The sequence below is a fragment of the Trachypithecus francoisi genome, unplaced genomic scaffold (assembly GCF_009764315.1).
Source record: "Trachypithecus francoisi isolate TF-2019V2 unplaced genomic scaffold, Tfra_2.0 Lachesis_group1, whole genome shotgun sequence".
Lineage (NCBI taxonomy): Eukaryota > Metazoa > Chordata > Mammalia > Primates > Cercopithecidae > Trachypithecus > Trachypithecus francoisi.
This window is the reverse complement of record NW_022681454.1, coordinates 118,818,379-118,833,974: the sequence shown is the minus strand read 5'-3', so window position 1 is coordinate 118,833,974 and position 15,596 is coordinate 118,818,379. Positions and strand designations below refer to the sequence as shown.

The following is a 15,596-nucleotide window of genomic DNA, read 5'->3' as shown; positions in this document are numbered from 1 at the left end:
CATATTCATACTGAATTATAAGAACGCAAATGTCAAGTAAGTGGACATTGAAGGCTTTGCATGGAAGGAGTTGATGAATTAATAAAAAGAACATCATTAAAAACTTCAAAATTTTATTTTTAAGACACAGAAAATATGAATTCAGAAAGAGTTGATCCAAATCTTTTTTTTTTTTTTTTTGAGACGGAGTGTCGCTCTGCCACCCAGGCTGGAATGCAGTGGCATGATCTCAGCTCACTGCAAGCTCCACCTCCCGAGTTCAGGCCATTCTCCTGCCTCAGCCTCCCCAGCAGCTGGAACTACAGGCACCCGCCACCATGCCCAGCTAATATTTTGTATTTTCAGTAGAGACGGGGTTTCACCATGTTAGCCAGGATGGTCTCGATCTCCTGACCTCGTGATCCGCCTGCCTCAGCCTCCCAAACTACTGGGATTACAGGTGTGAGCCACCGCGCCCAGCCTATCGTAATCTTAGAGTATAATACAGACACAGAATATGTTGATTAGATTAATGCAGTGACAATCAACTATAAACCATTTCTCAATTTAATTTACTTAAATTTCTAATATTCATCAATAACTCTGTGACCTATCATACATGAAGCCATGGCTTCAGAAAGTCTATCTCTCAGAAAGGCAGCTAAAAAGAATGAGAGTAATTATGAAAATAATTTCTTAAAAATCTATTTTTCTAAATAAATATATCGATGGAAACTAATGATTTGGTTTATACCTTAAAAGTTGGAACAGAAAGCTGTTCAAATGATGATGAACTTTCTTCACTGGTTGGTGTATCCAGATCAAGGGGACGATGCAATGATGATTTAGAGGTTCTTTTGTTGGATGGGTGCTTAACTGACCAATTAATTACCTGGAACTGAGTAAGGTAAGTCTGATAACAATTCATCACAGGTTGTTGTGGAGTAATCTGTTCACTCTCCACTGTTTTCTCACCTTCTACAATATATAGATGCTCTATAACATCATCTTCTCCACCTAACGCAGAAACAAATGAAGCCTGGGAAGGATGAGTTTTGAATGGTAGAGTTCGGGAATCCTGAATGCTTTCTCCATGTCCAGTCAGTGGCCCTTCTACACTGTGATATATGGAACCCCTACTATAGTCAATCTGCTGGGTTTGCTTTTTCTTCTTTTTTCTACCTGGGTAAGTTCCAGGGCCTTCATCACTGCTAATGGGCTCAAATTCCTCAGCAGCAGAAAAGTAGGCTTCACTATCAGCCATTGACATGCTGGAATCCATTGATCGATACTGATGAAATGAATTAGAGTCTGCTGATGGTGTATATGGGAATGAACCAAAACTTCTCCTCTGCTTTGGTGAGTCTAGTACATTCTCATCACTTCGAGAGACATCACTACTAAACTGGACTCCAACTGTTACAGGCTGCTTGTCCCCATAGAAAGCAGCAGTAAGACTCTTAGTACTTCCAAGACGTGTGGAACAGACAGAGGCTTGTCGTTTCAAGGGAGATCTAAGAGGAGACTGACCTACTGACTTATCCTGAGTATTAGGAGACACAGGGCTGTTTCCTGAAATTTCTGTAGGGATACTAAAACAGAAAGAAAGCTATTACCATTTTCTATACATCATAAAATTTACTCTAAGCATAAAAAGAAATATCAATAAAAATCCTTTTGGTAATTTTAATCATGTACTTGACAAATAAAAGAAAATCTATAATTTTATAATAAAATACCCAAAGTAGCAAAACAGTACAGTATGTGTTCATACCCCTCATTAGTTCCAAAAAATTTTGAGGTAGCTTAAAACACAATAAAAACTGAAAGAAACCTCAAAATGTAATCTTCTATCCATAATCCATGGACACTAATGCATTTATAAAGTTTTCTTTTTCTTTCACATCCTTTAAAAACTTGTCCAACAAAATATACCAGGGGCCTTTGATTAAAGGAGACTGGAGGAAGAAGTTATACATAACCCCAGTATTTCTGACTTTAGTAACTGATGTAGTAGTGCCATTTTCTAAGGCAGAAAAAGTTAAGAATGATAGGAATAAGGCCATTTTTAATATGTTGAATTTGAAGTCTCCATGACATATCCAAGTAAATATATCAAGAAGGTAGCTAGGCCTTAGGAACAAAGGTTTTGGTTGGAGTTTTACATTTAAAAGATGTTAGAGAACATAATTGAAACCAAACAGTTATTGAGACTCCCTAGGGAAACAATATAGAATAAGTGGAGAAAAAGGAGAGAATGTTCAACAAAGGGCAGGCTATAAAAGGAAGAGAAAAAATAAAGGAGGAAGAAATGGAGGACAGGACAATGGAGACTGAGAAGGAATAGCCAAGGAAGTGGGAGGAAATTCTGAAATGTGCTATCAAACCAAGAGGAAACTGATTCAAGAAGGGAGTGGCCAACTATTAAGGTGCCAAGAGGAGGAACAAAAAGTATCCATTAGACTAGAAGGATAATATCTGAATATTAACAGTGATTCACTCCGAGTGGTGGGATGACAAGAAACTTCCACTTTCATTATACTTTCTTGTACTTTCCTCATATCTGGAATGAATGACTTTTATAATCAGACAACAGCAAACTGACATTTCAAAATATGTTCAGATATACAGGAAACAATTTTCTAAAGTGGGGGAATGGAGAGGGAAGAAGTTTTTCTTGCCAGAATTTTAAACAATTATAATCCTGTTTATGGTCAGGCTTCTAAATCTAAGTGAATACTGACCTTGCTTGGCCATCATCCCTTTTTGTCCCATGCATGAACTCTTTCTGAACCAAATGGTCATCAGCAACAGATGAGGGACTTTCCTTTTCACCAGCCAACAAAGGCTGTGCAGCACTAGAACTACTGTTCTCTTCTGAGGAAGAGGATGAACTATGAGATCGTAATGGTACTTGAAGACTAAGGTGCTGAGTTTTTCTCTCTACTTCTATTCCCACTGATTTATTTTCCCATTCTTTCCTCTTCATGGCATTCACATTACCTAAACAAACAAAAGGTGGGTTAAGTGAACACACAAAACTCAAAAGCAGTTTATAAAAAACATGGCAATCTATTCCATTTTTAAGTATAATCTTTTCTTTTTTTTTTTTTTTTTTTTTTTTTTTTTTGAGATGGAGTCTCACTCTGTCACCAGGATGGAGTGCAGTGGCATGATCTTGGCTCACTGCAACCTCTGCCTCCCGAGTTTAAGAGATTCTCCTGCCTCAGCCTCCCGAGTAGCTGGGACTACAGATGTGTACCACCACACTCAGTTAATTTTTTAATTTTTAGTAGAGAAAGGGTTTCACCATGTTGGCCAGGATGGTCTTGATCTCTTGACCTCGTGATCTGCCCTCCTCAGGCTCCCAAAGTGCTGGGATTACAGGCATGTAAAAATAACGAGTGACTAATTTCATATAGCAATTTGTTAAACATTTTAGAAATATATCTACATAAGTATAGATCCCAGGCCCATAAACAGTGAATTCTTTTCTTCTTTTTAAATCTTTTATTGGAAAAATTTCAAACTTACAGAAAACTTTCAAGAATAGTACAGAACACCACATATCTTCTACTTGGATTTACTTACTTTAAGCATTTTCCCCCTTTTGCTCTAAAAGTTCAATGTTGACAGGGACTGTATCATTTTTTCATTCACTGATGTACCTCCAGTGCCTAGAACAATGCCTCATACACAGAAGGCACTCAATACATGATTTTGTGAATAAATAACGACTTTAGGATCAGAGTGAAGCACCACTGTTTCAGAGTTTCATAAAGAGCTCTGTGATGTGTTACATAAATTGAGGGGCTGGGGGAAATAAAAAGAGAATTCTATAGCTGCCTAGATCCAAAAAATAAATCTTGCTCAACTTCCCCTCTCCTCCTACCATCCCAGTTTTAGCCAAAAAAAAGTAAACCCACTAACGGAGAAAACATCTCTGTGAACAGAATGCAGTTCTAGTGGCATTCAAGGGGTAAGAGTCATAAACCTAAAATATAATATTTACTTCTAGTACCACAAATGTAAAACAGAGCAATGAAAGTGAAAAGAAAAAATGGTCTTGATTCACTTCTAAGTGATACAGGAACACAGTGTTCACTGACCTTCCAAGCAGATCCTTAATTCTACCCATATGCCCTTCTTGATTTTATCCTGACAATGCATCTGTACTCCATTCCTGGAAGACTCAATAATCAGAAACTCAGGTACATATGTAGGGGTTATTTCCAAGCTTCCCTGGACAAGAAACTCATGGCAATTCAGCAATTACAACTCACTACTAAAAGAATCACCAAGAGATACAGACGCTTCCTATTATACATTATAAGAATTTTACTTTCTTCAATGTTAGAAAGAGAATTTACTGTTTTCCTCCTTTCACATCATGTATAAATTCCCTGCAAATATTCTTTCTTGAGTTTGTGATGGTTAATCTTTGAAAATCAAGCAATCTTTATAATTAGTGCCAGTTGTAGCACAGTAGAGAAAACAACAAGGTGGCTTCAAAGGCCCTGATTCTAGTTTCCTCTCAGCCATACCTGGCTGTATCACTTCATGCAACTCAGTCTCAGTGATAGGCCTCAGTTTCCTTACTACGAAACAAGGATAATATCCACTTTACATGGTAGCTTAGGGATTAAATGAGAAAATGCCAGTGTAAACCTTTAAAAATGAACATTATTCAAACATAAAAAAGTTATATAAGACAGCTAAATTATTACAATCTATCTTATCACTTAAATGCCAAGAAGTTTTGGTGTTTGCTGATTTTATAAGATAATCTGCTCTCATTCTAGCAAACCTACCAAAGTACCTTAAAATAACTTGTTCACACTTATACTACTCAGTAAAAAATCATTTAAACAGGAATTTAGCATATGTAGTCCACCTGTTTGTTTCCTCTAAGAGCTTCTATACATGGGAAAGCAATCTGATAAACTCTTAAAGGTAAAATTACCCCTTTCCTATCTTTTTTTGTCTACTGATAAAAGGCAGAGGTAAATTAATATTTTTAAATTAATTAAGGGGAAATGGCTAAATATTCGTGAAGTATCAAGACTTTTCTGCTTTTAACATCTTCACAGCATGGCAACTTAAGTAGTAAATAGTGCGCTGAATCACAGGAATACACAACTAAAAAATTCCATAGGAAAATCTGTTTCTGAAGTCTCTGGAGAAAAGACTCTAGGTAAATCTAAACTTAAAGTCACTCTTCACTGCTCATACCAAACTGGTGTATTTGCAGAGTTATGCTAAAGATTCTAAGACCAGAGTTCTTTTCTTGACATGTTTAATTTTACTGATAAGGAAACTATTTTGCAAAAATAATTGGTAACATGGGGGCCAATAGTATAAATATTACTATTCAAAAGTTTTCCTATAAAAGCAAGCTGGTGAAACAACCGTTACCTTGAAGCACAGCTATTCCTAAGTATTTATCTGGATGCTGTGTTACAGGAAAATAACAATATGTAAGGAAATATTTAGAATAAACTGCATGAGGAAAGCCACCCACGTCAACAACAGAAGATCTGAATAGCAGACCTACTTCTGCCCTGTGTAACTCCGAAACAGTCACTAGTTTTATCTGGCTTTAGTTAAGTCATGTGCAAAACAAAGGTGGATTATACTAAACACTACTCATAACATTACACAAAATAAATTGAGTTGAACAGAGTTAACACTGAATTTCTCTCAGAATGGCATAGTGACAAAGAAAATAAACAACTAGCAAAAGTGACGAAACATTTTATTACCATCTATAATTTTGGGAATTTCTTTAGTAATTATCCATTCTCCAGGCTGTAGCAGAGACTGTCCATAATACATATCAGACTCTGCACTTGTGCTTGAAAATGCAGAGCTACTGGAAGGTGTCAACTCTTCAAGTTTGAAGAAATCTAGGCCAGTTACTGTGCCACCAAAGAATCTGCAGCCACCAAGACAACCACATTTGTTTCTGCACCTCTTATTCTTAAGGATATCATCTGGCCACAAAAACCACAACCTAAACAGAACCCAAAAGAAAACAAAAAACAACAACATAAAAAACAAATCATTAAGAAATGAAAAACTTTTTGATAGATAATTAAAATTAATTGTAAATATTTTTAAATGACAAAGTAAACACAAAGGTTTATTCCTACTGTTTTTTTTTTAATCATTTGCCTTTCTAAAAGAATATAGTCTTACCAGAGCAAGTGAGATGGAAATTATCAGAATCAATAATAATAGAGATACGGCATACATTAAAAAGCCCAAAGCATTAAAAAACAGCAAATATAAAAATCAGACATTTAAGTCCAGTTTTACAATGTAGTAAACATTCTCAAAAAAACTAAAATTTTAAGACATTAATCCAGAAAAACCATTAGTATAGATTATGCTTGAAAGCTCACTACCTTTAGCATCTCAGAGCCTATTTCACAATGCAAATTTAAAACACTAAAAAATTACAAATATGGAGCAACTAAGAAATTATTTCTCAATAAAATTAAAATAATGAACTACTCCACATTTTAGAGAAAAACAATATCCAGGTCTACTCCTTTGTAATAAGGACTCCAAATAAAGTATTAAAAATCTGTGTAAACTTCGGGTTCTGTATACGTGACTCACAGATCTGTCACTATTTATTAACTCCCCTCCTTTCTTAAAAAATAGGGCTGAGTGCGTCTACTTGATTCCTCTCTCTTTTCTTCTTTATTAGTCTTGCTAGCGGTCTGTCAATTTTGTTGATCTTTTCAACTGAATGGCTTGTTGAACTATAGAATGGCTGGGCTTCACCTCCAGAGTTTCTGATTGAGGTCTGGGAAGGCCTGATTATGTATATTTGTAATAAGTTCTAAGGAGATGTTGATGCTAGTGGTTTGGGAGCCATATTTTTAAAAAACATTAATCTAACAGAACGAATTGCCTATGTACCCAGTAGCTTTTCCAGTAATATCAGAAATGAATATACTTTTCTCTAAAACTCCTGGGAATCCAATATGCACAAAGGCAGCCAAAGCTGAAAGTCAATGAGTTACCATGGGGAGAGCAAATCATCATGAGTCCTAGGAATCCCTGCATGTTCCTGCTGGGGATGCCATGAATGCAAACTCTGTCCAGCCTATTTCACAGGGTTGTGTTTGGAGCAAGCAACCTTGAGGGTTGAGGTAATCCTTCTCTCTGGAAAGAGTAGGCTTGCTTCCACTTACTATAAAAATAGTAAGACTCCCTAAGTTCAGTGTTCCTCTTCTTTAACATAATCTACTTTATGCACATATTCATCATGATGGGCCTTTTTTTTTTTTTTCCTCCCGAGACTGAGTCTTGCTCTGAGGCTGGAGCGCAGTGGTGCAATCTTGGCTCACTGCAACCTCTGCCTCCTGGGTTCCAGCGATTCTCCCGCCTCAGCCTCCCAAGTAACTGGGACTACGTTATCCCCTCTAGGACTCAGGGACAGAGTTGCTAGATTTAGCGAATAAAATACAAACAAAAATAAGTTTGTTCCATGCAATATGTGGGGCAAACTTACACTAAAATGTGTTTTGTTGTTTATCATAAAGTTAAATTTAACTGGGCATCCTGTATTTTATCTGGCAACTCTAGACTTGGTGGGTACAGGGAACCAACCCGCCAACACATAACTGGCTACCGCTTTTGCTGTAATATAGTCTCTGATCAGAAGTTTTGTGTATTTTGCCAGCATCCATGAAATTGTAACAGCTAACTTGTTACTGTGTAAGAAAGATAAAAACCTCAGACTCTTCACAATTTTTGACAAACTACAGCACTGTAATCAACCTAAATGAGCTACTTGGAGCAACTTGAGTCACCTGAAGCAACCTCCTCAGTTCCATTACCACCTTACTCTACCACCTAAACTAATCAAAAACAGGCATTTGTTTCACACTAAGTGGCTTCCTGAACAATAAATAACAAAGAAATCCAATTTATTTTACACAATATTCTTCATATATGAGCTTTCATACTCAGATATATGTCAAATCTTCCTCAATTAATTTAAAAGATTAATGTAATATCAATAAAAATCTCAACAGATTTTCTTTTTTTAACCAGAAAAATGGTTCTCAAGTTCTTCTGGGAAAGTTAACAGATAACAATAAACATTTTGTGAAACATAGAAATGAATATGTATTAGATGTAAATTTTCCCCTCTGTATTTGAATAGGTATTTGCAGAAAAAGCGATTTACCTCCTTACCTAGAATAATATATACATGTACCCCATATAAAATCCAGAGGGATTCAAGTTTTATATATTAACCAGAAAAAGGAAGTGAATCAAGACCATTTTTTCTTTTCACTTTCATTGCTCTGTTTTACATTTGTGGTACTAGAAGTAAATATTATATTTTAGGTTTATGACTCTTACCCCTTGAATGCCACTAGAAACAGATGCTATTTGATTACTAGCAAAAGAATGGCTTTCTCAAATTAGTAACTGACATATCTGAATGTGTAAAATTAAAGTCATATATGAAAATAAAAACAAAATTAAAAGATAAAACAAACTGTAAAATGCTAGCAACAGAGATCACAAAAAGGGTGATCATCTATAAAGAGCTCTTAAAAATTGAAAACCACCAAGACCCCAGTAAATAAATGTACACAGAATATAAACATTCAATTCACAGGTGAAGAAATCGAAACAGCTAACAAATGTAGTTTTTAAAGTATTAATTTCAGAAATATATAAATGCAAAATAAAGAGATGCCACCTTTCACTTATCAGAAAATGCTCAAAAGGTAGTAATGCTGCAGGGTGACAGGGACTAGCTAAAAAGCCATTGGAGATATAAACTGAAATAATTTCTGGCAAGTAATTTGGGAATGCATATGAAAAGTCTTAATTTTCAACTCATTCATCCTCCCTTTCCGGAAATTATCTAAAGGAAACAGCCAGAAAGCATGGGAAAATATTTTATGTGCAAAAATGTTCCTCTATCATTTATAATGGGAAATTTAGAAATAATCTAAATATTTAATATAAGGGCAATGGCTAAATAAAACATGTTGTGTCTTTTTGGTAATGTATTATCATTTTTTTAAAAGGATCTTTATAAAATGTTTAATCATGTGCCCAGATGCTTGGGATATAAGTTTAATATAAACACGCAGAATTTTAAACTGTATATACAGGATGACTTCAAGCATTAAAAAAATACTGCAAAATCCTGGAGATAAAATTTCATGTGGTGGGGTTATGATCATTATTTTCTTTTGTTTCTTAATAGTTTAGCATATATTAAATATACAATGGGGAAGATGGGGATGGAAAAAGTCATACTATCATTTTAAATGGAAGTGATTCAGTAAGAGGCGCTGGCAACTTTTAAAATCATATATAATAATAATTTCCTAAGGACCAAGGAAATAGGCTTGAGTACTCTTAGTCTTCCTTGCAGTTCTGAAGGCCCATCAAAGGAGTTTTATACAGTAGATAGTAGTAGTACTGTGATTTCTAGGAATTAATGGCGACTTGACAGTGGAGAGCTGTGGTGAGAGAAAATGTAGTGCTTTACAAAATGTTATTTGGGGACCGTGACTTAAACTTGTTTCACTGTTGGCATACATGGTACAGACTTAGAAACACATCAGAAAATCATGTTATTTCCAACAACTATACCATCACCAGAGACAAGATATATATTTACTGAGATATTAGGTCCTTATATATTCATTGAGGTGCAGCAGCACAATTATATTAGGTCTTTATTTAAAATATTCTTAGTCCATTCTCTCAGTAGAATTTCCTCTATAATTATCTAGTTATTTTCATCTGAACAGGAGACTACTGCCATTCTTAAAATTTTCACTTACCTCTTAGTTCTGGCATCATGAGTTTCTAAGAAATGTCTTTGTGCCTCATGTTTAGAATGATGGTCAGCAGCTAAAGCAATATCAACAGTAATAAGTCCTAAATTGGCTGACCCAGCTTCAAGCCAATAGGCCCTCCGTAGCACTGCAGGCTGAAGTCCAATTCTACAATTATTTAATTGCTCAATGTACTGTCTCACTTGAAAATCCTGAATTGCAGCACTGATTCCTTCCCCAACCGATTGATTGTGGAGATTACAGTTTGCAACTCGAATTGCACCCATCTAAAATTGAATGAAGAAACCGAAACAAAAATATAATTTCTGTATTTTTAAGTAGCTTAGCCAAAACTACTGAATAGGTGATCATTTCAAATCGAGTAAAACATAAATGGAAGGAGAAAATAAAGGAAAAAGAAATTAAAAAGGAAATAAATGGGAAAGGGACAAGAAGGGAACAGAAAAGTTAAACAAAATAAAAACAAAAATAGACAATTTTTTAAAAAGAGGATAAAAGGAAAAAAGCAGAAGTCCACAGGCGAACAAAAGAAGTAAATAATGAAATCGTAGAAACTTAACACGGTTTAATTTTAAACTACAATCCATAAAAGAGTGGGAGGAGGGGCGGAGCAAGATGGCCGAATAGGAACAGCTCCAGTCTTCAACTCCCAGCGCGCGACACAGAAGACCGGTGATTTCTGCATTTTCAACTGAGGTACTGGGGTCATCTCTCTAGGGAGTGCTGGACAATCGGTGCTGGTCAGCTGCTGCAGCCTGACCAGCGTGAGCTGAAGCAGGGCGAGGCATTGCCTCACCTGGAAGCGCAAGGGGGAAGAAAATCCTTTTCCTAGCGAGGGGAACTGAGACACACAACACCTGGAAAATCGGGTAACTCCCACCCCAATACTGCGCTTTAAGGAAACAGGCACACCAGGAGAATATATCCCATACCTGGCCGGGAGGGTCCCACGCCCACGAGCCTCCCTCACTGCTAACACAGCCGTCTGCGGCGATCTATCCGCAAGGCAGCAGCGAGGCTGGGGGAGGGGCGCCCGCCATTGCTGAGGCTTAAGTAGGTAAACAAAGCCGCTGGGAAGCCCGAACTGGGTGGAGCTCACAGCAGCTCAAGGAAGCCTGCCTGTTTCTGTAGACTCTACCTCTGCGGACAGCGCACAGCTGCAGTCCATTAGGGAAAGAGCGGGGCCGTGGCAGACGCGAACGACTCTGTCTGTCAGCTTGGGGAGAGCCGTGGATCTCCTAACGCGGAGGTTGAGATCTGAGAACGGACAGACTGCCTGCTCAGGGGGTCCCTGACCCCTGAGTAGCCTAGCTGGGAGACATCCCCCACTAGGGGCAGTCTGACACCCCACACCTCACAGGGTGGAGTCACCCCTGAGAGGAAACTTCCAAAGAAAGAATCAGACAGGTACAATCGCTGTTCAGCAATATTCTATCTTCGGCAACCTCTGCTGCTGACACCCAGGCAAACAGGGTCTGGAGTGGACCTCAAGCAATCTCCAACAGACCACAGACAGTCCTTCTGACTGTCAGAAGGAAAACTATCAAACAGGAAGGACACCTATACCAAAACCCCATCAGTACGTCACCATCATCAAGACCAGAGACAGATAAAACCACAAAGATGGGAAGAAGCAGGCAGAAAAGCTGGAAATTCAAAAATAAGCGCATCTCCTCCTGCAAAGGAGCGCAGCCCATCGCCAGCAACGGATCAAAGCTGGTCAGAGAATGACTTTGACGAGATGAAGAAGAAGGCTTCAGTCCATCAACCTCTCAGAGCTAAAGGAGGAATTACGTACCCAGCGCAAAGAAACTAAAAATCTTGAAAAAAAAGTGGAAGAATTGACAGCTAGACTAATTAATGCAGAGAAGATCATAAATGAAATGACAGAGATGAAAACCATGACACGAGAAATACGTGACAAATGCACAAGCTTCAGTAACCGACTCGATCAACTGGAAGAAAGAGTATCAGCGATTGAGGATCAAATGAATGAAATGAAGCGAGAAGAGAAACCAAAAGAAAAAGAAGAAAAGAATGAACAAAGCCTGCAAGAAGTATGGGATTATGTAAAAAGACCAAATCTACGTCTGATTGGGGTGCCTGAAAAGAGGGGGAAAATGGAACCAAGTTGGAAAACACTCTTCAGGATATCATCCAGGAGAACTTCCCCAACCTAGTAGGGCAGGCCAACATTCAAATTCAGGAAATACAGAGAACGCCACAAAGATACTCTCCAGAAGAGCAACTCCAAGACACATAATTGCCAGATTCACCAAGTTGAAATGAAGGAAAAAATCTTAAGGGCAGCCAGAGAGAAAGGTCGGGTTACCCACAAAGGGAAGCCCATCAGAATACAGCAGACCTCTCGGCAGAAACTCTACAAGCCAGAAGAGAGTGGGGGCCAATATTCAACGTTCTTAAAGAAAAGAATTTTCAACCCAGAATTCATATCCAGCCAAACTAAGCTTCATCAGTGAAGGAGAAATAAAATCCTTTACAGATAAGCAAATGCTTAGAGATTTTGTCACTACCAGGCCTGCCTTACAGAGACCCTGAAGGAAGCCCTAAACATGGAAAGGAACAACCGTACCAGCCATTGCAAAAACATGCCAAAATGTAAAACATCGAGGCTAGGAAGAAATTGCATCAACTAACGAGCAAAATAACCAGTTAATATCATAATGACAGGATCAAGTTCACACATAACAATATTACCTTAAATGTCAATGGACTAAATGCTCCAATTAAAAGACACAGACTGGCAAACTGGATAAAGAGTCAAGACCCATCAGTCTGCTGTATTCAGGAGACCCATCTCACATGCAGAGACATACATAGGCTCAAAATAAAGGGATGGAGGAAGATCTACCAAGCAAATGGAGAACAAAAAAAAGCAGGGGTTGCAATCCTAGTCTCTGATAAAACAGACTTTAAACCATCAAAGATCAAAAGAGACAAAGAAGGCCATTACATAATGGTAAAGGGATCAATTCAACAGGAAGAGCTAACTCTCCTAAATATATATGCACCCAATACAGGAGCACCCAGATTCATAAAGCAAGTCCTTAGAGACCTACAAAGAGACTTAGACTCCCATACATAATAATGGGAGACTTCAACACTCCACTGTCAATATTAGACAGATCAACGAGACAGAAAGTTAACAAGGATATCCAGGAATTGAACTCATCTCTGCACCAAGCGGACCTAATAGACATCTATAGAACTCTCCACCCCAAATCAACAGAATATACATTCTTCTCAGCACCACATCGCACTTATTCCAAAATTGACCACATAATTGGAAGTAAAGCACTCCTCAGCAATGTACAAGAACAGAATTATAACAACTGTCTCTCAGACCACAGTGCAATCAAACTAGAACTCAGGACCAAGAAACTCAATCAAAACCGCTCAACTACATGGAAACTGAACAACCTGCTCCTGAATGACTACTGGGTACATAACGAAATGAAAGCAGAAATAAAGATGTTCTTCGAAACCAATGAGAACAAAGATACAACATACCAGAATCTCTGGGACACATTTAAAGCAGTGTGTAGAGGGAAATTTATAGCACTAAATGCCCACAAGAGAAAGCAGGAGAGATCTAAAATGGACACTCTAACATCACAATTAAAAGAACTAGAGAGGCAAGAGCAAACACATTCAAAAGCTAGCAGAAGGCAAGAAATAACTAGCTCAGAGCAGAACTGAAGGAGATAGAGACACAAAAAACCCTCCAAAAAATCAATGAATCCAGAGTTGGTTTTTTGAAAAGATCAAAAAATTGACAGACCGCTAGCAAGACTAATAAAGAAGAAAGAGAGAGGAATCAAATAGTCGCAATAAAAAATGATAAGGGGATATCACCACTGACCCCACAGAAATACAAACAACCATCAGAGAATACTATAAATGCCTCTACGCAAATCAACTAGAAAATCTAGAAGAAATGGATAATTTCCTGGACACTTACAGCTCCCAAGACTAAACCAGGAAGAAGTTGAATCCCTGAATAGACCAATAGCAGGCTCTGAAATTGAGGCAACAATTAAGCCTACCCACCAAAAAAGTCCAGGACCAGATGGATTCACAGCTGAATTCTACCAGAGGTACAAGGAGGAGCTGGTACCATTCCTTCTGAAACTATTTCAATCAATAGAAAAAGAGGGAATCCTCCCAACTCTTTTTATGAGGCCAACATCATCCTGATACCAAAGCCTGGCAGAGACACAACAAAAAAAGAGAATTTTAGACCAATATCCCTGATGAACATCGATGCAAAAATTCTCAATAAAATACTGGCAAACCGTTTCAGCAGCACATCAAAAGCTTATCCACCATGATCAAGTGGGCTTCATCCCTGGGATGCAAGGCTGTTCAACATTCGCAAATCAATAAACTAATCCAGCATATAACAGAACCAAAGACAAGAACCACATGATTATCTCAATAGATGCAGAAAAGCTTTTGACAAAATTCAACAGCCCTTTATGCTAAAAACGCTCAATAAATTCGGTATTGATGGAATGTACCTCAAAATAATAAGAGCTATTTATGACAAACCCACAGCTAATATCATACTGAATGGGCAAAAACTGGAAAAATTCCCTTTGAAAACTGGCACAAGACAGGGATGCCCTCTCTCACCACTCCTATTCACATCGTGTTGGAAGTTCTGGCTAGGGCAATCAGGCAAGAGAAAGAAATCAAGGGTATCCAGTTAGGAAAAGAAGAAGTCAATTGTCCCTGTTTGCAGATGACATGATGTATATTTAGAAACCCCATCGTCTCAGCCCAAAATCTCCTTAAGCTGATAAGCAACTTCAGCAAAGTCTCAGGATACAAAATTAATGTGCAAAAATCACAAGCATTCTTATACACCAGTAACAGACAAGCAGAGAGCCAAATCAGGAATGAACTTCCATTCACAATTGCTTCAAAGAGAATCAAATACCTAGGAATCCAGCTTACAAGGGATGTCAAGGACCTCTTCAAGGAGAACTACAAACCACTGCTCAGTGAAATCAAAGAGGACACAAACAAATGGAAGAACATACCATGCTCATGGATAGGAAGAATCAATATCGTGAAAATGGCCATACTACCCAAGTTATTTATAGATTCAATGCCATCCCCATCAAGCTACCAATGAGTTTCTTCACAGAATTGGAAAAAACGGCTTTAAAGTTCATATGGAACCAAAAAGAGCCCGCATTGCCAAGACAATCCTAAGCCAAAAGGACAAAGCTGGAGGCGTCACGCTACCTGACTTCAAACTATACTACAAGGCTACAGTAACCAAAACAGCATGGTACTGGTACCACACAGAGATATAGACCAATGGAACAGAACAGAGTCCTCAGAAATAATACCACACATCTACAGCCATCTGATCTTTGACAAACCTGAGAGAACAAGAAATGGGAAAGGATTCCCTATTTAATAAATGGTGCTGGGAAAATTGGCTAGCCATAAGTAAAAGCTGAAACTGGATCCTTTCCTTACCCCTTATAACGAAATTAATTCAAGATGGTCAGAGACTTAAATGTTAGACCTAATACCATAAAAACCCTAGAAGAAAATCTAGGTAGTACCATTCAGGACATAGCATGGGCAAGGACTTCATGTCTAAAACACCAAAAGCAACGGCAGCAAAAGCAAAATTGACACATGGGATCTAATTAAACTAAAGAGCTTTTGCACAGCTAAAGAAACTACCATCAGAGTGAACAGGCAACCTACAGAATGGGAAAATTTTTT

At 37.9% G+C, this 15,596-nt stretch overlaps 1 protein-coding gene across 7 annotated transcripts in view; it reads right to left on the bottom strand.

Annotated features, from left to right (window-relative positions):
• Positions 1–15,596, bottom strand: part of KIAA1109 (KIAA1109 ortholog) — a 234,877-nt gene that overhangs the window by 126,828 nt on the left and 92,453 nt on the right. For all 7 annotated transcript variants that reach the window (XM_033215165.1, XM_033215170.1, XM_033215171.1 and 4 more), the window contains exons 26-29: positions 9,813–10,093; positions 5,742–5,992; positions 2,724–2,982; positions 734–1,571 (exon numbers count right to left, since the gene is read on the bottom strand). In XM_033215165.1, the coding sequence (XP_033071056.1) occupies positions 734–1,571; positions 2,724–2,982; positions 5,742–5,992; positions 9,813–10,093 (1,629 nt within the window). The remainder of the gene's footprint in view (positions 1–733; positions 1,572–2,723; positions 2,983–5,741; positions 5,993–9,812; positions 10,094–15,596) is intronic.